At 41.5% G+C, this 25637-nt stretch overlaps 1 protein-coding gene across 7 annotated transcripts in view; it reads left to right on the top strand.

Annotated features, from left to right (window-relative positions):
- The window catches only part of dab2ipb (DAB2 interacting protein b), a 278946-nt gene that overhangs the window by 182138 nt on the left and 71171 nt on the right, over window positions 1-25637 (top strand). For 6 of the 7 annotated variants that reach the window (XR_010958133.1, XM_067969754.1, XM_067969756.1 and 3 more), the window contains one exon: window positions 17367-17520. Coding sequence is in view for 6 of the 7 variants with exons in the window: in XM_067969754.1 (XP_067825855.1) it covers window positions 17367-17520 (154 nt within the window). In the remaining variant the exon portion in view is untranslated. Of the gene's footprint in view, window positions 1-13926; window positions 14127-17366; window positions 17521-25637 lie in introns of those variants that run through there. The other variant, XM_067969757.1, reaches the window with a different exon arrangement.

The following is a 25637-nucleotide window of genomic DNA, read 5'->3' as shown; positions in this document are numbered from 1 at the left end:
ATGTTGGGAAAGTTAAAGTCCCCTACTATTACCACCCTATTTTTCTTGCAGCTGTCTGTAATCTCCTTACATATTTGCTCCTCAATTTCCCGTTGACTATTTGGGGGTCTGTAGTACAATCCTATCAAAGTGATCTCTCCCTTCTTATTTTTCAGTTCTACCCATATGGACTCAGTGGGCGAACCCTCGGATATATCCCCTCTCACTACTGCCGTGATGTTCTCCCTAATCAAGAACGCAACTCCCCCTCCTCTCTTACCTCCTGCTCTATCTTTCCTATAGCATCTGTACCCTGGAACATTGAGCTGCCAGTCCTGCCCCTCCCTTAGCCATGTTTCAGTAATAGCTATAACATCCCAGTCCCATGTACCCATCCATGCCCTGAGTTCATCTGCCTTGCCCATCAGACTTCTTGCATTGAAATAAATGCAGTTTAATCTAGTCTTCCCTTGGTCTTTGCCCTGCTTTCTCAGACCATCTGTCCGGTCATGTTCTGTACACTCTCCCTTACTGCCTTTTGTTTCTGTCACCACTTTATTTCCCACTGACTTCCTGCATCGGTTCCCATCCCCCTGCCACATTAGTTTAAACCCTCCCCAACAGCACTAGCAAACACTCCCCCTAGGACATTGGTTCCAGTCCTGCCCAGATGCAGACCGTCCAATTTGTACTGGTCCCACCTCCCCCAGAACCGGTTCCAATGGCCCAGGAATTTGAATCCCTCCCTCTTGCACCATCTCTCAAGCCACGTATTCATCTTAGCTATCCTGTCATTCCTACTCTGACTAGCCCGTGGCACTGGTAGCAATCCTGAGATTACTACCTTTGAGGTCCTACTCTTTAGTTTAACTCCTAACTCCCTAAATTCAGCTTGTAGGACCTCATCCTGTTTTTTACCTATATCGTTGGTGCCTATATGCACCACGACAACTGGCTGTTCACCCTCCCCCTCCAGAATGTCCTGCAGCCGCTCCGAGACATCCTTGACCCTTGCACCAGGGAGGCAACATACCATCCTGGAGTCTCGGTTGCGTCCGCAGAAACGCCTGTCTATTCCCCTTACAATCGAGTCCCCTATCACTATAGCTCTGCCACTCTTTTTCCTGCCCTCCTGTGCAGCAGAGCCAGCCACGGTGCCATGAACCTGGCCACTGCCACCTTCCCCTGGTGAGCCATCTCCGCCAACAGTATCCAAAACGGTATACCTGTTTTGGAGGGAGATGACCGCAGGGGACCCCTGCACTGCCTTCCTACTCTTCCTCTGTCTGTTGGTCACCCATTCACTATCTCCCTCAGTAATTTTTATCTGCGGTGTGACCAACTCACTGAACGTGCTATCCACGACTTTCTCAGCATCGCGGATGCTCCAAAGTGAGTCCATCCGCAGCTCCAGAGCCGTCAAGCGGTCAAACAATAGCTGCAGCTGGACACACTTCCCGCAGGTGAAGGAATCAGGGATACAGGAAGGAGCCCTGAATTCCCACATCCCACAAGAGGAACATGACACGGCGCTGGGATCTCCTGCCATGACTTAACCCTTAAATTAGCTTAAGAACAACTACAATGTCAAGAGAAAAAAAAAGGAAAGAAAAACTACTTACCACTCCCTTTAAGGAGTTTACTCCTTTAAATTGTTCTCAATTTAGAGAATGTTAACTACACTAGGGACCTTGATTCACTAAAAAATAAACGCTACTTCCGATAAGACCTGCAGACCTTCCCTTTCCTTTTACTTCAGTTACTGTAGATAAGGAGAAATACTCACCTGAACCTACTCACCAATCAGGTGCCTCCCCTGTGTCGCATCCCGATCTGATTCCTGACGTCACTTCGAACTCGGTCGCAGCTCCGCTCGGCTCGGCTCCTCTCAGCGCTCTGAAATCCCGCCTTTTATCGGACGCTCCCTCCGCTCGGCTCGGCTCCTCTCAGCGCTCTGAAATCCCGCCTTTTATCGGACGCTCCCTCCGCTCGGCTCGGCTCCAGATTTTGCACCTACACTGTGAGGGCTGCAGCAAAATTAAAATGCATTCAATTTCTAACAGCATATTCTAATTATTTTTCAAATAAATTGTTGATTATTTGAAACAAAATACTTTGCATACTACCATAAAAGCTGTACAGCTTTCTGACTAAATTTTATATTGTCTTGCACAGCAACATGTTGGCATCAACACTTAAGTTCTTCAACTTATACTTTCAGACAGTACTTATGCCAGCTGTCTGTATGTTGAACTGAAATATAAAAATAGTTTTTCTGAGTTGTAGTAAATGCCTAAGAGTATCGGAGATCACCTATAGCCTCTGGTGCTTTTAGAAAGTGACCGTGCTTATTGCTAAAAATTTCATTATTAAGATTGATCTAACTAGCCATGGGAAGATGTGGGGTGGATACGTATTCTGGAGTTTTATTTGATTGCCTTTGGGAGCAAACAAGGTTAGAAGCAGCAGTGGTTTAGTCCATAATAGGTGGGAAGGGGCAGGTTTTGGTAGGCCAAATGGCCTTTTCTCATTTCATATAGTGATGAAGTGACATCACCAACCTAATGTTAAACTAGAATGGGTCAAGTGTATTAGAGTACCACAATATCCTTACAGCCATAGACATAGTTATTTGATTTGCTGCTTTATAATTGGTCAAGTTTGATTGTCAAAACTCCTAATGAGTGGTTATTTGTTATTTATTCAGAGATGACTGCAAATTGATGTGTAAATTACTGTATACCGTTCGCAACCTTGGCATCCTGCTTGACACTGAGATGAGCTCCCGACCACATATCCGCTCCATCACCAAGACCACCTGTAAAATCATCCATCTTCACCCCTGCCTCAGCTCATCTGCTGCTGAAACCCTCATCCATGCCTTTGTTACCTCTAGACTTGACTATTCCAATGCTCTCCGAGCCGGCCTCCCATCTTCCACCGTCCATAAACGTGAGCTCATCCAAAATTCTGCTGCCTGTATCCTAAATCGCACCAAGTCCCGTTCTCCCATCACCTCTGTGCTCGCTGACCTGCATTTGGCTCTCAGTCCAGGAACGTTTCGGTTTTAAAATTCTCATCCTTGTCTTCAAATCCCTCCATTGCCTCGCCCCTCCCTATCTCTGTAACCTCCTCCAGCCCTACAACCCACTGAGATCTCTGTGCTCCTCCAATTCTTGCCATTTGTGCATCCCCGATTTTAATCCTTCCACCATCAGCTGCCTCCCTAAACGTCTCGACCTCTCTCTCCTCCTGTAAGACACTCCTTAGAACCTACCTCTCCTGTCCTAATATCTCCTTATATGGCTCGGTGTCAAATTTTGTTTGATAATCACTCCTGTGAAGCACCTTGGGATGTTTTACTACATTAAAGGCGCTATATAAATGCAAGTAGTTGTTGTATATTCAATAATTGTGTAAATTGCCATATTTTAAAAACTGGTACACTTCATTAACTTACTCACAAAACTAAATTCTTTTTGCTCTCCTTGTACCCGATTTGTGCATTGTAGCTGTGTTGTACATCAAAGTTTAACTATAAAACTTTACACAGAATTTTGGCTCATGAACAAAATATCTTTTGTTCCAGTCCATCTGTTTTTATTTATAAGCCAAGATTTCCTAGAACATTTTATAACATGCAGTAAGGGAGCATTAACTACAAAAGTCCAGTGCATCTTAACAGTTTTTTTTGGTGGGGGGAGAAGACATCAAAGTGACACCCCTGCTCCTATTCTCACCCAAACCCACAGATGCTTGCTTTCCAGCAGGCGAGACTGGATAGAAAATTAGGAATGGGAAGCCTGGTTGACTTTTTTTTTCTCTTCTCTCTAACTCAAAGGTGCTGAGGCCAGTTGCAGACCATCTAGCACTACCCAAGCTGAGATCAGTACAGAACGAGACTAGGATACTACCGTTAGAGTAAAGGAGCTGGCTTTAGCAGTGTAAAGATGAGGGCTACTGGACAGACATAGCTGTCCTGCAATCCACACTGCAGAGATGCTCTAAATGTAAAAGTGCCCAGAGACCTGAGATCAAATTGGGGATCTTCCTGTTTTGAATGGTTCAGTTCCACACTGAGCAGTGCATTTACCAAATAAGCCAGTTGGAGAGCTATTAAATGGCTGTATTTCTTGTCACAGCAACCGATCATTTAGAATGAAAAATCATCGACCTGAAACGTTAACTCTGTTTCTCTCTCCACAGATGCTGCCTGATCTGTTGAGTGTTTTCCAGCATTTTCTATTTTTATTTCAGATGGATTAGAATGCTTGCCAGAGGATTTTGTTTATGGTTAAACTGTTGAAATTTGCAGTTTGTGTTTTCCTTTGGATAGCATTGAGTTCCCTTTTGAAAGAACAGCAATATCTCTTTGACATTCTTGTCTGTTTTTCAGATGTAAATTGACTCAAGCAAAGATCTCTGTTGTTTTAGCTAGTTTGTCAACCTCTAGCTGATGGACTTTAAGTTCTGTGTAATAGGCATGGTCGATGAAGGCAGAATGCTGCAAATTAAATCTGCACCATACCTTCTCCCATACAGATTTTCTTGTTCTGTTCTATCGTATATGCAGTCTTGGGTGCTATAACTATCTCCATGTGAGAGATCCCACTGCTATTTAAGTTGTAAAGGAGTGCTGCAGCTGGTTTTCCCCCCAAAACACCAGCCATTAGTAGGCCAGCAGGAGCTTATTGCAGTCTACTACAAGTGGATAAGGTGCACATCAGTGAAACTTTTAACCATAACGTAGATCATGGTGTATTTGTTTACACCACACATCTTGATGTGGAGCAACAGTTTGTTTTTTCATTGCATGGTGGTCGTGTTGTGTGATCGTTGACTATGAAGGCTGTTACCCAAACTATTCACATGCTCTGCACTTCAGTGAATAAAACCCATAAGTTCTTTGGGTGTAATTTCCATGCTGGTTGCAACACTTACCACCAAATCATGGATTTTTCACTCATTGGGCAGCAGAACTTTGGAAATGTCTGTGCTTCAGAGGCCATTTGAGTGGCTCCTTCTGGATTGAAGAGGTGGCCTGACTGATGGTAATGCAGAAATGTTTATTGGTTTGTTTGCTTTTCCTTTTCCTCACGATAAACTAGGATCACAGCTGGAGTTGTAAGCCAGCAAGGCAGGACTCCATTGCCATGTAATGTTGTATTTATATGTTCAACCAGGGGTATAATGGAAGAAAAACTACAAATTACGAAGTAAATCCATCTATTTTTAGAGGCTAAGGTATGAATGAGGATTAAACATAGTTTGTGATTAGTCCTTATCAATATTTTTCTACATGCATATACATAGTGTTTAATAATCATACCTGAATCTCAATTATCATTACATAATATGTGTAATCCACCTTTGTATATGTTTCCTCATTACCAATACATATTATGCTTAACCCTCATCGCTTTAAATTCCATATTTTAGGATTATTCATTTGCACTGATAATCCCGCAATCTGCTGCCAAAGTCGGGGCTTTCTCAGGTGAAAACACAATAATATAATGCAGCGTAAAACTGAGAAGGCTCCCAATGCTCACGTAAATCCACCATGGAATATTCCCAGCTCCTGCTACTCCTCTTCCGCCCTCCAAGTTCCCCCTGGGGATCATATTCCTCCCTGAGTCTCAGTGACAGCTCAAAATTACTGCCATTTAAATTAGGTATATTTAGAAACCTGGTAGTAAGTGGAAAAATGTAGCTGGCTGGAGCACATTGTAAGGCGGAGTGGGGGAAACTTTCATTTGCATCCAGCCATACTGTATCCAATCTGGCAGTGCTTGTGGCTTGCACCAATATGGAAAGTTTTCCCATCTCCAGCACTAACGTGCCTCACCTTGGGCACAGAATTCATTAAAAAAGCACACACACAAAAAAAAACTGGCAGTAGCTTGTTTTTAATGCTTTGGCCAACAAGAGAATTTGGCTCATTTATTCTTCTGAGTGAGTGAAATGTAATTACACACTACTTGGTGGAATAGTAATTCGCACCAAGGAAAAATAAAAACAGTAATATGCATGTGTGACTTATCACTTGACAGTTGGCAAAGCATGTTGAATTAATTTAAGGCTGCATAAAAATGCATGATCATTCTCTCATAGAATAAAAAGAATATCTGAGCAATGACGGTGAGTTTCAAGAGTTCTTTCACTCGTATGAATGACCATCATAACTCATTTTGTGCCTGTGGCATTCGTGAGTTATGGGTCTTTCTCATTCGCGAAAGGACATCAGTAACTCACTGTCATCGGTGAAATACTGTATCCTATATTTAAACACCTAATAAAGCACCATTTTTCACAGATACTCAGCTCCGTCGTCAATAAAAAAAAATGCCACAAAGTGAAGGTTAAAAAATAAGAACTAATATTATCTTTTACCCAGTGGTGCACCAACTGCATAAAACCAAAAACTGCAGTAAGATTTAAAAAAAAACTTAACCCATCACAAGACTCCATTGGCAGTCTCATTGCATTAATGAATTTGGCTGATGTGGGACGGTTTATAATAAATCCTGTATGTTTACTGCACCAATGCATACATAATAAGTTGTAATGGGGAGAGTGAAGTGTAAGACAAGTACTCCCATTTTATAGAGAAAATAATGTTATCAATATCTATTTTGACATTTTTTGGAAAAAGAACTGGTTGGGAGCAGTCTTGTCTGTATCTAAGTAGCTCCATTGGAAACAACAAGACTGGGATTTAAGACTGGTCTAAGAGCTATTGCAGAGCTGCGGAAAACTCAGAAAACACACCACTGGCTGGTATTGTCGCTACTCTGCCAGCAGCATGTCATTCTCTCTCCGACAGCTCTGATTGGGGCTTCTAGGCTGGTCTGAAGCCCCATCACCCATTGTTTCCAATGAAGGTGCTGTGGGGCGCACAGAGTTGTTCCTATCTGTGATATTCTGTAGTGGCCTAGTAAGGAGCAAGGCCTGTGGGTAAGAAAATTTAGATAGTTAAAAAAAAAATGTCAAATCAGATTCATGTAAGAACATTAATATTCTGTTTAAAGTGGGAAAATACTTGGTCTAGGGGGAGTATTTTTTATACAACCATTAGGAGGGAGTCAGTTTTTTGGTTTGAAAGTGTAAACTGTTTGAATGTATGTCATTTTGAAAAATGAATGCAGTTCCGTACGTTAAAATAGGTTTGTTATCGGTGTCACTTTTGCTATTCATGAACCTGAGTCTTACCATTTTCTGTGTTGATATGACTGATTTTAATTTTTGTAAGACCAGACCAGTGGGGGAAAGGTACTGTTACATGAGTATATCATATCAATATCTTTACCCTCTTATTGGTGCAAAAATCAATGGGGCAACAAAAGCAAGTGATAAGTTCTACTCTTCACTGCCTGCTAATTTTAAATTTGCCAGTTTTGCTGTACAGTATCAGTGCACTTCAACACTCCATTCTCTGTCTCGATCAAGATCCTCATGTTGGCCGACAGTCTCTGATTGTTGACAATCAGTGGCCATCTCATTCCTTATTTGAATGGGGCCCATTTTTTAGTGCAATGTTCTTAGTCAGTGTATCGGAGCTGGTGCCGATGTCAGTTACAATAACATTAATTTAAATGTTAAAAAAAATGCAAAGTACTTGGCGTCGCATTTGTGCAGGGAATAGTGCTATCATTTGAAGGGAACACTGAGCTTCAGTGATTCAAACCGTGTTTTTGCAACAGTTGCGTACTTGAGTTAATTATGAGTATAAATTGGAACTTGCCAAGTTTCTCCCTGTCGTGAGGGTGTTGAGTCGTCTTCACAAGATAGATACAGATGAGGACGATCATTTGCCATCTTAGGTTCTTTTTGAATGGATGAGCTATCATTTTCCCACAACAGATCCAGCTGTTTCTTAAATTATTGTACTTTTTTTGCCTGTACTACCCAACTCCAAAGTCCAGTCCACATGTTGATTGCTGTTTGTGTGAAGAAAAAAAGTCCTGACCAGTCCTAAATCTGCCTTTGGGGAATTTGGGCTCCTGCCTTCTTGTTTTATTGCCATGGTTCAATTTGAAGAAATGTTCCAGATTTAACCTTTTCTGTAATGTTTCTCATACTTCATTCCCATCATAGTTCAGTCCCGTGGTGCCCAAGATCAGTTTGTGACTCTTCTCTGCATCCATTGTTGCCCTAGATGAGACCAGCTAACATAGAAATGTCAGCAGAAAATACTAGAAATACAGAGTTCCTTCAACATCTGAAAAAAAGATGAAGTTGGCTTAAAGTGTAAGGTCTAGACCTTTTGTCAGAGCTAACTCATCACTGCTTGGAAATCAAACTTGAGGCTTTCTTATCTATGTGGCTTAGTACTACACCACTTGCCACATTTACGCACCAAGCCATTTACTGGTGTCCTTTAATTCATACTGCCTTGATTGAAAATCATCAGACAGAATAAAGTATCAGTTTCCAACCTCTTCCCCCAAAGTGTTGGTAAAATATTTTAGAATCCATGTACTAAGATCACAGAGCATGATTTTTTTTTTTAATTGGAACTACTTCCACTTATACAGCACTTTCAACGTGGCAGAACATCGCAAGGGGCATCACGAGGTGGGGGGAGGCAGTGGGTGAGGGGGGGATTTGAGACGTAGAGCAGGAGTTAAGAGAAGAGTTAGGGGAGGTGACCAAAGGCCAGGTTGGTGAGGAAGGTTTTAAAAATGGCCCAAAGTGGAGGAGTTTTGGAAAACAATTATAAAGACCTTGGCCAGATTTAACTATTCTAATAACAATGTCAGATTTTGAAAGTTTAGAAATTACACTGACAAACGAAGGTCAGTTAAGTTGATCAAGCACCTTTTCTTCCTGCTTAATACCTTCACTTGAAACATTGCTGGGGTTCACCTGTAGTTCAATGTGAAACATGCAGTTTTCAAGCTGCAGTTAAAGGTCCCTCGAAGCTTTTCATTAAATGGTTCATTAATCTGAAAGCTATTGCTATCTTTTCATATATTTAGAAGTGAATTTCTGATAATTTGTGTTAAGTTGAATTGACCGAGGAGGGATGGAAGAGTAATTTGCCACCGGCTGCAATCTGACCCAGCAGACAGCGATATACTGACTTATCATCAACTCACCGGCTGTCATTAAGTAGGACTCGATTATCACAATTGATTTAGCTACAAAGGAAGGAGAGTGGTTTTGTTATATTCCTGCACCTTTTCTCAATCTGAAATCTTCATCTAGCTGCAGACATCTGGAGAGTTTCTGAATTTTGGAGCTTTATTTATGATGGTTATTAATGGTATCTCCCAGATTGGAGGATGAAAGGGATGTGTCTCCGACTACCAATTTTTTTGGCATGTGTTATGCCCATCTTCAAATCCTGGAATTGCCCCTGATGTCCATCCTCCAACTCATTCCTCTATGGATAGGAACCATTAATAAATATATTCACTGCTTCAATTTTAGAATTTCACATGAATGACATAAAATGTAGACTTTAGTATCTACTCATTTTATGTGCATAGGATTCTCCCCAGAATTCTGTGATGTGATTTGCACACATAACTGAAGTGTGCTATATGGCTTAGTGTCTGTTGTGCAGATGAGACCATCAATTTTCAACAAGAGTTAAGATTGAGAATAGTGCCTTTTAAACAATATTGTCAAATGGAAAATGTAGGTATTTTATTCATTACCATTGACACAAGTTACAGGACCTGTGCTACACTCTCTCTGAGAATGTGTATTTTGGGACATTTCAATCCAGCTGCTTGCTGTGTTCAAAAGCTTTACTGTTCATATACAGAATTCTTGTTCATCCAATTTTTATGGTAATTTTACTGGAACTGATGAATCGTCCTAACCATATTTAAAGCAGTCACTCCATTTAACCCTTTGACTGCTGATCTTTGTCCTCAAGAATTTGTAGGTAATTAGAAGTGGAGTTCGGCCTGTTAAAGTTTCCATAAGCTGTTCCTATAGATACTGCTGAAGCTTAATGATGAACCGGAGTTTTTTATATTTGCATTTTCCCATTTACATCTATGCATCCTTTATTAGAAAAGCCACAATCCTCCTACTTCTTTTCAGCTGCTATATTACGTCGCGTCTACAGCACAGAAACAGGCCGTTGGGCCCAACTGATCTATGCTAGCGTTTATGCTCCACACGAGCCTCCCCCCTCCCTACTTCATCTAACCCTATCAGCATACCCTTTTTTATTCCTTTCTCTCTCGTTTGCTTATCCAGTTTCCCCTTAAATGCATCTATGCTATTTGCCTCAATTACTCCTTGTGGTAGCATGTTCCACATTCTTACCATTCTTTGGGTAAAGAAATTTCTCCTGAATTCCCTATTGGATTTATTAGTGTCTATCTTATATTTATGACCACTAGTTTTGGACTCCCCCACAAGTGGAAACATTTTCTCTATGTCTGCTCTATCAAACCCTTCCATTATCTTAAAGACCTCAATCAGGCCACCCCCTCAGCCTTCTCTTTTCTAAAGAAAAGAGCCCCAACCTGTTCAGCCTTCCCTGATAAGTATATCCTTTCAGTTCTAGTATCATTCTTGTGAATCATTTTTTGCACCTTCTCCAATGTCTCTATATCCTTTTTATAATATGAGACCAGAACTGTGCACAATACTCCAAGGTTCTGTGCAAGTTTAACATAACTTACCTGTTTTTCAATTCTATCCCTCTAGAAATGAATCCCAGTGCTTGGTTTGCCTTTTTTATGGCCTTATTAACCTACGTCACTACTTTTAGTGATTTGCGTATATGTACCTCGAGATCCCTTTGCTCCTCTATCCCATTTAGACTCTTGTTATCCAAGCAGTGTGTGGCCTCCTTATTCTTCCTACCAAAATGTAGCACCTCACATTTATATTGAAATTCATTTGCCAATTACACACCCATTCTGCAAGTTTATTAAAGTCTTCTTCCATTTTGTCGCATTCTTCCTTTGTATTAACTACATCCCTCCATTTGGTGTCGTCCTCAAATTTTGAAATTGTACTTCTGATTCCCGAGTCCAAATCGTTAATGTAAATTGTGAACAACAGTGGTCCCAGCACCGATCCCTGTGGAACACCACTTCCCTTTTGCCATTCTGAGTAGCTACCCTTAACCCCTACTCTCTGTTTTCTGTTTGTAGCCAGCTTGCTATCCATTCTGCTACCTGTCCTCTGACTCCACATGCTCTGACCTTAGTCATGAGTTTGCAACGCGGTACCTTATTGAAGACCTTTTGAAAATCCAAATATTACATCTACTGCATTACCCATACTTCTTCAAAGAATTCAATAAGGTTGGTCAAGCATGACTTTCCCTTCTGAAATCCATGCTGACTACTCTTCATTATATTTTTGTTTTCTAGATGTTTTTCTATTACATCTTTGAGTAAAGATTCCATTATCTTTCCTACCACCGATGTTAAGCTAACTGGTCCATTGTTCCCTTGACTTGTTCCATTTCCCTTTTTAAATATAGGAATAACATTAGCTGTCCGCCTGTCTTCTGGCACTATTCCCTCTTCAAATGAATTTTTATATATGTGTAATAGTGCCTCTGCTATCTCTTTAACTTCTTTTAATATGTGCGGATGCAATCCATCTGGACCAGGGGTTTTATTCTCATGTTTGATTAGTTTATCAATTATCTCCTCCCTTTCTATCTTAAATGTCTTTCTATCTTTTTTGATCTCTTCTTCTAATGTCATGCCCACCATGTTAGTCTCCCTAGTAAATACTGAGGCAAAGTAACTATTCAATATTTCTGCCATTTCGCTGTCATTACCTGTGAATTTATATTGTGCATCCCTTAGTAGCCCTTTCCCTATCCTGATTTTTTTTTTATTTATGTAACTGTAGAATACTATTTCTTTTTATATTCCTTGATAATTTAATCTCGTGATTCCTCTTTGCTTTCCTAATTTTTTTTTAAACTTCTTTCCTAACCCCTCTATAGTCCCTTTTTATCATCCTCGCCTTTATTGTCTATGTACTTAGAGTATGCCTTTTTCTTTAGTTTCAATTTTGCACTTATCTCTTTATTCGTCCATGGTGTTTCATTATCGGCTGGTTTGTTCTTGCTTTTGATATTGTACTTGATCAGCAGTTAGGATGTACAGTTTAGGATGACATGGGGCAAGGAAGATTTAGTGGTGATATTATGGCTGATGATGACTTGTCTGAAAACGACCCATAATTCATTCCAGTTGAGACTGCCAAATTTAGAAAGGAGAACACTCTTATAATTTAAACCTCTGAGCTCTACAATATGAATACGAGATCTTGCCTTTACACACCTAGGGCACTCCTCTGATCCCATTTAATGTATATTGACTGGCACTGTGCGAATGCAATGGATATGGATATATTATTTGCTTTTATTTAGTCATCAACCATGCAACAACAACTTGCATTTATATAATGCCTTTAATGTAGTAAAACATCCCAAGGCGCTTCACAGGAGTGTAATCAGATAGAAATTGACACTGAGGCAAAGAAGGCAATATTAGGAGGGGTGACCAAAAGACTGGTAAAAGAGGTAGGTTTTAAGGGACGTCTTAAAGGAGGAGAGAGGTTTAAGGAGGGAATTCCAGAGCTTAGGGCCTCGATGGCTGATCGCACGGCTGCCAATGGTGGGGCGAAGGAAATGGGGAACGCACAAGAGGCCGGATTTGGAAGAACACGGAGTTCTCCAAGGGTTGTTGGGCTGGAGGAAGTTACAGAAATAGGCAGGGCCGAGGCCATGGAGGGATTTGAACACGAGGATGATAATTTTAAAACCGAGGCTTTGCCGGACCACGAGCCAGTGTAGGTCAGTGAGCACAGGGATGATGGGTGAACGTGACAGTGCAAGTTAGGATACGAGAGGCAGAGTTTTGGATGAGCTCAGGTTAATGGAAGGTGGGCGGCCGGCCAGGAGAACATTGGAATAGTCGAGTCTGGAGGTAACAAAAACATGGAAGAGGGTTTCAGCAGCAGATGGGCTGAGGCAGGGGCGGATGCATTGCGTTGATGAGATAGATTTCTGTCTGATATTGTTGTATCGCTGGTGTCAAGTGAACATTTTTTTCTCCCTCCCCTCATTTTTAAGTTTCCTGAGGCATGCTCCATTCCTTTACTACCATCCCTGTAACAATCTGTTCTGTTACCAATTATGCAGAGCTGAGCAAGAGCAGTACTCATGAACTCTAAAATTGTTGACCCTTTTGGAGAAGCATTGGTAGCTTTCCTGCCTGTCTGGATGTGAAGAGGCAGCCACAATGTAGGGAACTGCATGTATACAGCTGCATCCTCCCTCTCCCTGATGCAGTTTGTTCAAAAACTTATACTTTGTAAAGTGTGCTGTACACATGATCTCCGTGGACAAGATGACTCACAGGTTGCAACATTAAGTTACAGTTTGTGAAAATAAAATCTCTAATCCAATTTTTAAAGCAAAAAAAATCGATTTACAAAGTTGATCTTTTTGCAAACTTTGCAGCATTAGTTTAGAAAAAATTGGATCTATTCTGCATCTTGCAATTCCTCTTGTGAAAGCACAAACTAAAATCCACTAATGTCGTGAAACTAATTGTTTCAATGCACACTGACTAAATCGACACACCTTCAAATAGAAAATGGTGCATTTGATTTGGCCCTGAAATCTGTACAAAAGGATTTTAGTATAAATAAGTAAGATTGAAAGCTAAGGGTAGAGGATTAGATCTGTTAGTGTTTTTGCAAGAAGATTTTTATTCTTCATAGACTTTAACCTGATCTAGTTTCCTTCTGTTGGGGGGGTGGGGGAGGGTAGGAAGTGGGGGGGAAACAGGAACAGGAAAGATTAAGGTCAGGCTGGCGTAGCAAATACTGGTAGCTGAACAAATGTTCGCATTAGCATTGACTTGGACCGCCTGCCTGACTACGGAGAAGCCAATCGAAACAAAGTACCAGTTATGCTGTCAGTTGAACTGTTTACTTATACTGTTCACTTCACTGCAGTCCATGTAGAGAAGGTTGAGCTCAAGGTTGCTAAGGAACTATTAGTTTTCCACATAGGCAGGTACAAATAGTTATCATTCAGTCAATTGCTGGAAGCCATGGCCTATTACTATCGGTACTTTGTTTTGGAATGTAATGATTTGAACCACAGGCAACTGCAACAACAGCCTAATGCTTCTGATTCTGTAAGTATGTTGTGTCTTCCAACTAAACACTTTTAATGACAGTGCCAAAAATTAAATGGCTTTGGTGTTGTAGCCTGTAAGCGGATTTGAAACAGCTATGTATTTCCCGGGATTATATGGGCATACCCAGCTGTTACTAGATGTGAAATTTATGAACAGGATATTGTAGGTGTTCTCTAGGGAGTTGAAAAAGGACATGATCAAATACAATACTGCATACAAATAAGACATTTTCATTTCTGAAAATGGGTTAGTAAAGGGTGACAGTTGAAATGGTTGTTTTGTGGTTTAGAGTAAATAATACCTTTAAAGACTGCTGAGCTGAAGTTCAAACTTGGCTTTTTATCAACAAAAAATCATTTGCGCTTGCGTGTTCAGTTGATTCTTGTGCATACAGCTCTATTCAGTTAATTTGTTGTGAGGCAAATGAGTCAGGAAGTAGTAACAATTTTCTTTTGTGATTGATTTTGTGCCAAATGACCTCTCCTGTGTAGAATTATATTAAATTTAAAATTACACACAATCTTTAGGATAGAGAGCAACAAAAGCAACAATAACGTATATTTCTTCTGTGGAGATATGTTCCCTGTGCAGAGGAACTTTTGAAGGATAATGCTGGGAAACATATTTTTACGATCGGAAAACAGCACTTAATCAAGTGCCAGCTGGAATGTAATAGCAGCTTTACTTGGGCGGTAACCTGTTTGTTGACACAAGTACTTTTGAGAAATGACTGGTATTTCATATCACAAAAGGTCAAGATCAGTGTAAATAAAAAGGCTCCAGAGATAATGACAGCTCTAGAAATTGAAGGAGCTGATTAGCTTACACTCTTGTTTGAAGAGCAGACACGTTTTCATGTGTTAACTAATGACAGTTCTTTGATGGCTTTCTATTCTGTATAGTATTGATATATGTTTTTCATGCAATCCATTTAACGTTGGACAGTAGTATAATTTCTGCCAAGATTGTGGCAATTTATTTTGGCAAGTTTGCTATTACTGCCAATTACAAAACATTAAAACCCACACATAAAGACCTGCCCACCACTTAATGCAATGGGTGGCTGAGGCACTAATTCATACAAGTATTTTTGTGGGTGGAAAAGCATAACTCTTCATTCCTAGAGGAAATGAGCTCCATTGTAATGATAGCATGCCCATTAGGAGAATTAATCTTATTTAGTAGGACTACCCAATTAACTAAATTAATCTGTGGGTAAGAAGAAGTTTAATCACAGTGTGCATGCCTTTGCGCCAATATTTTTTTTAAAAAAGCTGTTACAGCAAAGTGTATGAAAGAAGGATTATCCCAGCTGGGAGTGCATTTAGTGAAATGACTTTTTTGAGTCATTGACGGAGTTGTCATGGTTTGATTTTCTTCTTAACAGTATTAGAATTACAGAGGTCACGATGTAGTACTGTGTCCAAATTGTGGACAGAAGTAATGACAAAAGAGAGACACAATCGCCATCCTTGCAGTATCTGATATATGCATGCAAGTCATTTGAAAAAAACAGCACTTAGAATTGTTTTATAGAATTGTTTTTATGAAGTTTCCATTGGGTACTTGCTTCCACAGAAGTGGAACGCCGACCTATAAATCCTGTAATGAAGTGCGATGTGCAGCGATGCTGAGTCTGAATGAGATATTGTAATGATGACAGGCTCACTTTCTTAATAGAAGCAGAATTTTTTCTCTTCTGCAAATTGATTTTTTTTGTTTCATTGAAGAGGTTTCACTTGAGTCTTTTTCATAATTTTTCTATTAATTACTATCAATGTGGGTTGTGATATAGTGGAAGTTATATATATATATATGTATAGTATGTGTACATTATGGTATTGTCTATTAATAAATTCCAAGGTGCCTGAATATCACACCTTGATTTACAGTAAATCATTGGTTTATACCTGAAAATCTTTACTTTAGACTTTTCCATTAAACAAAGTCCCCATCCGAGAGGACGAGCAATTGACCTGCTTTACAAGCCTTTGGAGCTGTTTCCCTCGATCCAGTAGCTGGGAGATAGACAAAAACATTTGGAAAGCCTAGCATTTGATTTTCCTTTTCTCCTTTTGAGGAAGTGGCAGTTGGCGTGTGTCACCTCCCCCTGAGGTGACAGGTGGAATCTGGAACTGTCTATGTGAGGAATCATTGTTCTTAAACCGTGCATTTTACAGCTGCACAGCATAGGACATTTGGAGAAACAATGGAGGCTTTCCAGATTCCGATGTATACTTTGATATTGGGTCAAGTCTAGCAGATTTTTCAAACTTAATTAGCTAAGACAGTTAATTAAAAGAACAAAACAGTCTGTTGAATATTAAGTGCCCAAAGCTTAACCAGGGGATAGTGAAGATGTTTTTTCAGCCAAGTAATCTAAATCAGAGACTGCTACATTTCTCTGTATTGGACAAAAAGCTGGGCTTTCAGGGGAAAAAAATTCCAAGTCTAAGGTGGATATAGACATGATTTTTTTTAAGCGATAACAAAATTATATCATTCACACCACACCTACAGTAATGCGTTTCCATTATTATATTCTGTGACATTTTCGATTATAATTATTTTACTTTTGAAAAATTAGGTACAAATCATACAATGTAGAAATGCAGAAGAATGGAATCTCACTTTGAGTCCTACTGATTTCCTTTATCTTTCTTTTCTCATATGAATTTACCACCGCATCCTACAATGAATCACCATATTCAATATTAAAACATTGTTGGATACTTCACTGGCGTGGCCAAACTTGAGAAGCTTGCACAATGATTGTCAGAGCTGTTTGACTGTGGAAAGCCATTGCAGCTGAGCCCGTTCCTGTCCTCACTTAATATACACTCACAACAGTGATCACCATGACAAGGAGCAAGGAACCCCGGCTGACCTCATTTTCTTTCCCTAGCTAAGGGTCGTTGAAGCCATCTGTTGGTTAACTCGAATAGCCTGCTGATACTCCCTGTCAAGGACCAAGGACCTGTACCTTAGCATAATTTGTGCTCCTCAGCAGAGTAAACAAGAGGAAAAAATTGGAGGAAAAATCACAGCATGCTTATTGTGCAACAAAAGATATTGCTATATTTAATGACAAATGAGATTTTATATACATCTACACTAAAAGATTATTGTGCAGAAACCGGTTGGTAGGTTTAAGCTGTACATCCACCGTATTTGCTTCAGACCGGTTTTTCTAATGAGAGACTTTTTTTCTGACCCTTTCTTTTATTTTTCTTGCAGATCACGTCTAATGCCGAGGTTGAAAGAATCGCGTTCTCACGAGTCTTTGCTCAGTCCCAGTAGTGCTGTAGAGGCACTGGATCTCAGTATGGAGGAAGAAGTCATGATTAAACCTGTACACAGCAGCATTCTGGGACAAGATTACTGTTTTGAGGTAAGCTGAATTTGCACCTACTAGTAGTTCAGTGATTTTAATATTTGCACTGCAATAGAAAATCATCTGATAGCTTAACTCGTTTATCAAATAGGTAGCTGAGCCAAACAGCAAAAACATAACGCCTTTTATATAAAAAATATCCCAAGGTGTTTTACAATGAGGAACAGATGCTGGGCCACATTGGAAGTGTTGGGAGAGCAGACTGAAAGTTTGATTGAAAAGATGGGTTTTTAAGTAGGCTTTTAAAGATGGAGTTAGGAGAGCGGTGGAGCGCTTTAGGGAGTGAGTTCCAAAGAGTGAAACTAAGGTGGCTGAGAGCTCTGCCACTAATATTGTGGCAAAGGGAGGAGGGGGAGGTGCACAGAAGGCCAACCTCGGAAGACTGAAGAGTGAGTGAGGGGGTAAAGCTAGAGGAGGTTGACTAAGTAGGGTGGAGTAAGGCTATGGAGGGATTTGACGATGAGGACAAGGATTGTGCCCATGGCACACACACTACCTGTATAATTTTTCACTCAGTGTTGCAGACCTCAAATTTGGTGGGGTGGTGGGGGAGATTGCACTGATCCTTTCAGAAATTTTACTAAATAGAGAATGTCTTGTCAGTGATGACAAGTTGCAGCAACTCTTTCATCAGTTTCAAAGACCCATAACTGCAGTTAAGATCTTTCCCATGAATGAAAGGAACGCACTACCACTGCTAAGGAGTGTTGCTTATTCTGTGAGCAGGCATCTCCTTGTAGAATCTTAAGGATTCATTGTGCAACGCCACGCACTGCTGCAAACCATCAGGTGTCATTTCGCACGACTGACTTCTCATTTTTGAAATCGACACATGAAAAGTAACAATTCTATAGTCACTGAAATTGACATCCAACCTCATTCGAAAGGACATTATCATGGGAGACTGATTTCTAATTACTACTCACTCCTTAACTTAATCTCTATTTCTGTAAGTTTTTATTGCTGCTGCAAAGAGGTTTGTTAAACATTCAGCCTTATGAAGGGTTAAAGTGTTTCCAGCTCTTTTCCGAATTAAACATTTCGAAAGTACTTAGAATTCTAAGAATAGAAAGTTCTTTGCAGCTTTCAAACTACAGGACAGGAATTACTGTTGCCAATATTAACAGATGGGAATTTAATGGATTCCTGTAACATTCCTCTGTCTGCTATTTTACAGAGGCATTTGGGTGAACTCCTCCATTAAAATACAAGCAAACATAGGAGGAGGAGTTTTTTTTTATTCGTTCATGGGATGTGGGCGTCGTTGGCGAGGCCAGCATTTATTGCCCATCCCTAATTGCCCTTGAGAAGGTGGTGGTGAGCCGCCTTCTTGAACCGCTGTAGTCTGTGTGGTGACGGTTCTCCCACAGTGCTGTTAGGAAGAGAGTTCCAGGATTTTGACCCAGCGATGATGAAGGAACGGCGATATATTTCCAATTCGGGATGGTGTGTGACTTGGAGGGGAACGTGCAGTTGGTGTTGTTCCCATGTGCCTGCTGCTCTTGTCCTTCTAGGTGGTAGAGGTCGCGGGTTTGGGAGGTGCTGTCGAAGAAGCCTTGGCGAGTTGCTGCAGTGCATCCTGTGGATGGTACACACTGCAGCCACAGTGCGCTGGTGGTGAAGGGAGTGAATGTTTAGGGTGGTGGATGGGGTGCCAATCAAGCGGGCTGCTTTATCTTGGATGGTGTCGAGCTTCTTGAGTGTTGTTGGAGCTGCACTCATCCAAGCAAGTGGAGAGTATTCCATCACACTCCTGACTTGTGCCTTGTAGATGGTTGAAAGGCTTTGGGGAGTCAGGAGGTGAGTCACTCGCCGCAGAATACCCAGCCTCCGAACTGCTCTCATAGCCACAGTATTTATATGGCTGGTCCAGTTAAGTTTCTGGTCAATGGTGACCCCCAGGATGTTGATGGTGGGGGATTCGGCGATGGAAATGCCGTTGAATGTCAAGGGGAGGTGGTTAGACTCTCTCTTGTTGGAGATGGTCATTGCCTGGCACTTATCTGGTGCGAATGTTACTTGCCACTTATGAGCCCAAGCCTGGATGTTGTCCAGGTCTTGCTGCATGCGGGCTCGAACTGCTTCATTATTTGAGGGGTTGCGAATGGAACTGAACACTGTGCAATCATCAGCGAACATCCCCATTTCTGACCTTCTTATGGAGGGAAGGTCATTGATGAAGCAGCTGAAGATGGTTGGGCCTAGGACACTGCCTTGAGGAACTCCTGCAGCAATGTCCTGGGACTGAGATGATTGGCCTCCAACAACCACTACCATTTTCCTTTGCGCTAGGTATGACTCCAGCCACTGGAGAGTTTTCCCCCTGATTCCCATTGACTTCAATTTTACTAGGGCTCCTTGGTGCCACACTTGGTCAAATGCTGCCTTGATGTCAAGGGCAGTCACTCTCACCTCACCTCTGGAATTCAGCTCTTTTGTCCATGTTTGGACCAAGGCTGTAATGAGGTCTGGAGCCGAGTGGTCCTGGCGGAACCCAAACTGAGCATCGGTGAGCAGGTTATTGGTGAGTAAGTGCCGCTTGATAGCACTGTCGATGACACCTTCCATCACTTTGCTGATGATTGAGAGTAGACTGATGGGGCGGTAATTGGCCGGATTGGATTTGTCCTGCTTTTTGTGGACAGGACATACCTGGGCAATTTTCCACATTGTTGGGTAGATGCCAGTGTTGTAGCTGTACTGGAACAGCTTGGCTAGAGGCGCAGCTAGTTCTGGAGCACAAATCTTCAGCACTGCAGCTGGGATGTTGTCGGGGCCCATAGCCTTTGCTGTATCCAGTGCACTCAGCCGTTTCTTGATATCACGTGGAGTGAATCGAATTGGCTGAAAACTGGCTTCTGTGATGGTGGGGATATCAGGAGGAGGCCGAGATGGATCATCCACTCGGCACTTCTGGCTGAAGATGGTTGCAAACGCTTCAGCCTTGTCTTTTGCACTCACGTGCTGGACTCCGCCATTATTGAGGATGGGGATGTTTGCAGAGCCTGCTCCTCCCGTTAGTTGTTTAATTGTCCACCACCATTCACGACTGGATGTGGCAGGACTGCAGAGCTTTGATCTGATCCGTTTGTTGTGGAATCGCTTAGCTCTGTCTATAGCATGTTGCTTCTGCTGTTTAGCACGCTTATAGTCCTGAGTTGTAGCTTCACCAGGTTGGCACCTCATTTTTAGATATGCCTGGTGCTGCTCCTGGCATGCTCTTCTACACTCCTCATTGAACCAGGGTTGATCTCCTGGCTTATTGGTAATGATAGAGTGAGGAATATGTCGGGCCATGAGGTTACAGATTGTGCTGGAATACAATTCTGCTGCTGCTGATGGCCCGCAATGCCTCATGGATGCCCAGTTTTGAGTATCAGACAACAGTGTTCATCCACTGATATTGGTAACTGTAATTTCTAGGCTTACATCTGCTGCTACAGATAACCTGCAAATAAAAGCTCCTTTAGTTTCTCACGATGATTAATAAGTAAATTTACTTATAGTATAAGATAGAATACCATCGGTGGAGTTTTTTGGACAAGTTGGAGTTTATGTAGTTTTGAGCTTGGGAATTCAGTGAGGAAAGTGTTGAAGAAGTCATGCCTAATGGTAACAAAGGGGTGGGTGAGGGTTTCAGTGACAGCGGGGTTAAGGTAACAGCAGAAACAAGTGATGTTGCCGAGGAGGAAATAGGCAGTCTTCGTAATGGATAGGTTATGGGGTTTAAAGCCCAGCTCAGGGTCAAATCGGATACAGAGGTTGTGCATTTTCAGATTCAACTTGAGTGAGCATCCAAGGAAGGGGATAGAATTAGGGACTAAGGTGTGTAGGTTTTGCTGGGAGATGAACAGTATAGCTTTGTTAAGTTGGAGTCAAAGACGAGGCAACTCTAAAGGTGGAGTTGGCTATCACCAGCATGCATATGGAAGCTGATTCCATGCCAATAGATGTTGTCACCAGGGGGCAGCATGCAGGCAAGGAAAGAGAAAGGCTTGTATTTATAGCACTTCTTGTCATCGAAGAAACATCCCAAAGTACTTCCCATATAATTAGTTAATTTGATGTGTAGTGGCATTTGTTATGTGGGCAGTAAGAGGGGGTCCAAGATGTAACCTTGGGTCACTCATGAGGTCGCCATGTAGTCCGTGTGGTGAAGGTGCTCTCACAATGCTATTAGGTAGGGAGTTCCAGGATTTTGACCCAACAACGATCAAGGAAAGGCGATATATGTCCAAGTCAGGATGGTGTGTGACTTGGAGGGAAACTTGGAGGTGATGGTGTTCCCACACAACTGCTGCCCTCGTCCTCCTAGGTGGTGGAGGTGCTGTCAAAAGTGCTGTGCTACGTTTAAGCACCGTTAACATAGAAAAACATCCCAAGGCAACTCACAGAGGCATAATCAAACAAAAATGGACACAGAAACAAAGAAGGAAATATTAGGGAGGTGCTTTCCAGCACTTGGTCTGTAGCCTTGTAGGTTATGGCACTTCAAGTGCACATCCAAGTGCCTTATAAATGAGTTAAGGGTTTCTGCCTCTACCACCCTTTCAGGCAGTGAGTTCCAGATCCCTACCACCCTCTGGGTGAAAAAATTTCTCCTCAGCTCCCCTCTAAATCTATGCCCCCTGGTCACTGACCCCTCTACTAGGGGAAATAGGTCCTTCCTATCCAATATATCTAGGCCCCTCATAATTTTATACACCTCAATTAAATCACCCCTTAGCCTCCTCTGTTCCGATGAAAACAACCCCAGCCTATCCAATCTTTCCTCATAGCTAAAATTCTCCAGTCCTGGCAACATCCTTGTAAATCTCCTCTGTACCCCCTCTAGTGCAATCTCATCTTTCCTGTAATGTGGTGACCAGAACTGTACACAGTACTCAAGCTGTGGCCTAACTAGTGTTTTATATAGTTCTAGCATAACCTCCCTGCTCTTATATTCTGTGCCTTGGCTATTAAAGGAAAGTATCCCGTATGCCTTTTTAACCACCTTATCTACCTGTCCTGCTACCTTCAGGGATCTGTGGACATGCACTCCAAGGTCCCTCACTTCCTCTACACCTCCCAGTATCCTCCCATTTATTGTGTATTCACTTGCCTTGTTTGCCCCCCCCCACCCCCACAAATGCATTACCTCACATTTCTCTGGATTGAATTCCATTTGCCACTTTTCTGCCCACCTGACCAGTCCATTGTAATATTCTTGCAGTCTACAGCTTTCCTCCTCACTATCAACCACATGGCCAATTTTTGTATCATCTGCAAACTTCTTAATCGTGCCCCTTACATTTAGGTCTAAATCATTAATATATACCACAAAAAGCAAGGGACCTAGTACCGAACCCTGTGGAATCCCATTGGAAACAGCCTTCCTGTCACTAAAACACCTGCCGATCATTACCCTTTGCTTCCTGCCACTGAGCCAATTTTGGATCCAACTTGCCACTTTCCCTTGGATCCCATGGGCTTTTACTTTTCTGACCAGTCCGCCATGTGGGACCTTGTCAAAAGCATTGCTAAAATCCATGTAGACTACATTTATCCTCCTTGTTACCTCCTCAAAAAATTCAGTCAGGTTAGTCAAACATGACCTTCCCTTAACAAATCCATGCTGACTCTCCTTGATTAATCTGTGCCTTTCTAAATAACGATTTATACTATCCCTCAGAATCGTTTCCAATAATTTCCCACCACTGAGGTATGGCTGATTGACGTTTACTTACCCGGTCTATCCTTTTCTCCCTTGTTAAGATATTTATGGTGGCAATAAATAATACGAATTTTGAATGGGTAGTAGAAGGTGAGGTGCTTGAAGGAGGACAGATGCCAAGGTGCCAGCAGAATGATGAGGCCTGGAGATGTAAGCCATGCTGCTTTGTGACAGTTTGGAGAAGGGATGTGGTGGAATGTGTAACTTGATGGGGTGTCTGGAGAAATGGGAAAGCAGTTGCCATCAATAAGCCAGGTTTCAGATAGGTCCAGAATTTTGATAGACTTGTCTAGGTTGAGGTCATGATGGTGAAAGCCTTATTTGTAAGAAAACCTTTCTTTAGGAGAACTGCGAATCATTTTTATCGCAGTGAGGTTCTGTGCAAGAGACTTAACGATTTACGTTACTGGGTTGTATGATAGTAAACAAATGAACAAGGTTTGTTATGTACTTCATTTCATCACAATATTATTCAGCAGCCTTGTTGGTGCTCAAATTTCCATGGGTTGATTTACTGTTCTATGTTTCAATTCTTTCTGGCACAAAATTACATTTTAAATAATTGACAACAGTAAATCATAGGGAATCTTTGTATAGATCTGTCAAATAAGAAAATAAGTTTGGTCTTTGGTACGTTCAACAAGTCCATTTGCTAAGAGGAAGAGTCTTAAGTATATCACCAGAAATCAAATATATCTTCTCTCCCCTAACCACCATACTGCCACATATCAGGTACCTATCTTCCATCTGCTAGGATTCAGATGTCATATCTCCCTGTCTCATTCAAATGTCATAGATCAGATACACAATTTTCTGTCCCATCAGAGTGTCATGGGTAAGGTGCTTATCCCTTTTTTCTCCTTTCCCACTGAACTATCAGACATCAGACACATATTCCTTCTCTCTCCAGTTCCATTAGAATTCCAGAAATGTTGATGCCTACTCTAGGAGTCATAACACATGCTTGCCCTTCCCCCCAACTATACAACCAGTGACTCTGGACAAGTGCCACCACTAGTTTACCATATATGTCCATTGCTGGACCACTAGGAAATCCAGATGCACGTTCAGTCATTGCAACCACAGACACTGCAGGTAATCTGTCCCTCTCTCTCTTCTCCCCCCACCCCGATACACACTCAACTCAACTCACTCACTGGTAACCTGGTACTAACCACCATTTATTTTTTAAAGCGACAGGTGTATCTGTAAGCAGTGGAACAAAGTGGCAATGTGTGGAGAATGATTTTGATTCCCCATGTTACTGAGCTGCTCTGCCATGTTGCTATGGGCAGGAATGGAATGGAGTCCAAGTGCTTCTACATTGAGAGAAGAGCAATCAGAGGGAGAATGGTCAACTCTTTAAGCATGCTCAGAGTGCTATTAGCTGAGGCCTAGCAGCCTGTTAGTACAAACATCTGATTCGAGAAAGGCTTGGACTGGGATTAATTCACAGTAAAACCTTGGATTAAATAATGCTCATCAGGCAGCATGGTGTTGCATTGAGGCAACATGTTAAGATAAGGGATAAATACACTGTTCTCTTCTGTATTTTTTAACTCAACATTTGTTCAGTCTATACCGTAGCAGACAAGGTAAATTGAGGCAAAACTGCTGTGCAGGAGGAGAATGAATAGAGGAGATGATGTCCGTGTTCTTAGGCATGTGATATTCAAGAGTGAGGCCTCCAGGTCTGTTTATCAACATAATACACCATAAGCACTAAGCTGGTTCAGGTCTCAGGCCCACGTCTCAAGTAGGTCTCAGTCAACTTGAAATCCAGGTAGATTTTCTGAATTTCAGACATTTAATGACCTATTCAATTCAGGAATATTAGCAAAATGAGGAATGAGTTTCTGTGCATCATGCTTGTAGTTAGGCTGAAATTATAGATAGTAATTGTTATAAAAAATTCTGTTATAACTGATGAATATGCTAATAAAAGAGAAAATGTCTCATTAACATGCTTCTTTCTCTTGCCCTTTATGTTTCTCATTAATACTAAAATGTAATTCTCATTTGATATATTAAATATCATCTTTTTTTTGATGAGAGGCTTTCCGTCTTCCTGAGAGACCGCAGTCCAGACTGTCATGGGGTACATTTAAAACGTATTTCACTCTCAGCACAGTTGAATGATTTCCAACACCAGGAGCTCTGCCTTGCAGGTTGGTCAGGAATTGATAAACCAATCCCACCTGTAGCATGGATTTGAGTGTCAGGCAGCCAAAGATCAGTTGCCTAACTATGTGACTAGGAAGGCAGTCATGGAATCATTAGGCTACCAGGCCACAACTATGAGCCCTTGATTCTTTTGCACAAAGTACTAAACTATGGAAATTTTGTTAATATATATCCTATCCATATGGGAGAGAAAAGGATGTGTTCGTGCTGGTGGAAA

The sequence above is a fragment of the Heptranchias perlo genome, chromosome 31 (assembly GCF_035084215.1).
Source record: "Heptranchias perlo isolate sHepPer1 chromosome 31, sHepPer1.hap1, whole genome shotgun sequence".
In the NCBI taxonomy this organism is placed as follows: Eukaryota; Metazoa; Chordata; class Chondrichthyes; order Hexanchiformes; family Hexanchidae; genus Heptranchias; species Heptranchias perlo.
Note: the sequence above shows the minus strand (reverse complement) of the source record. Positions and strands in the feature narration are given on the sequence as shown.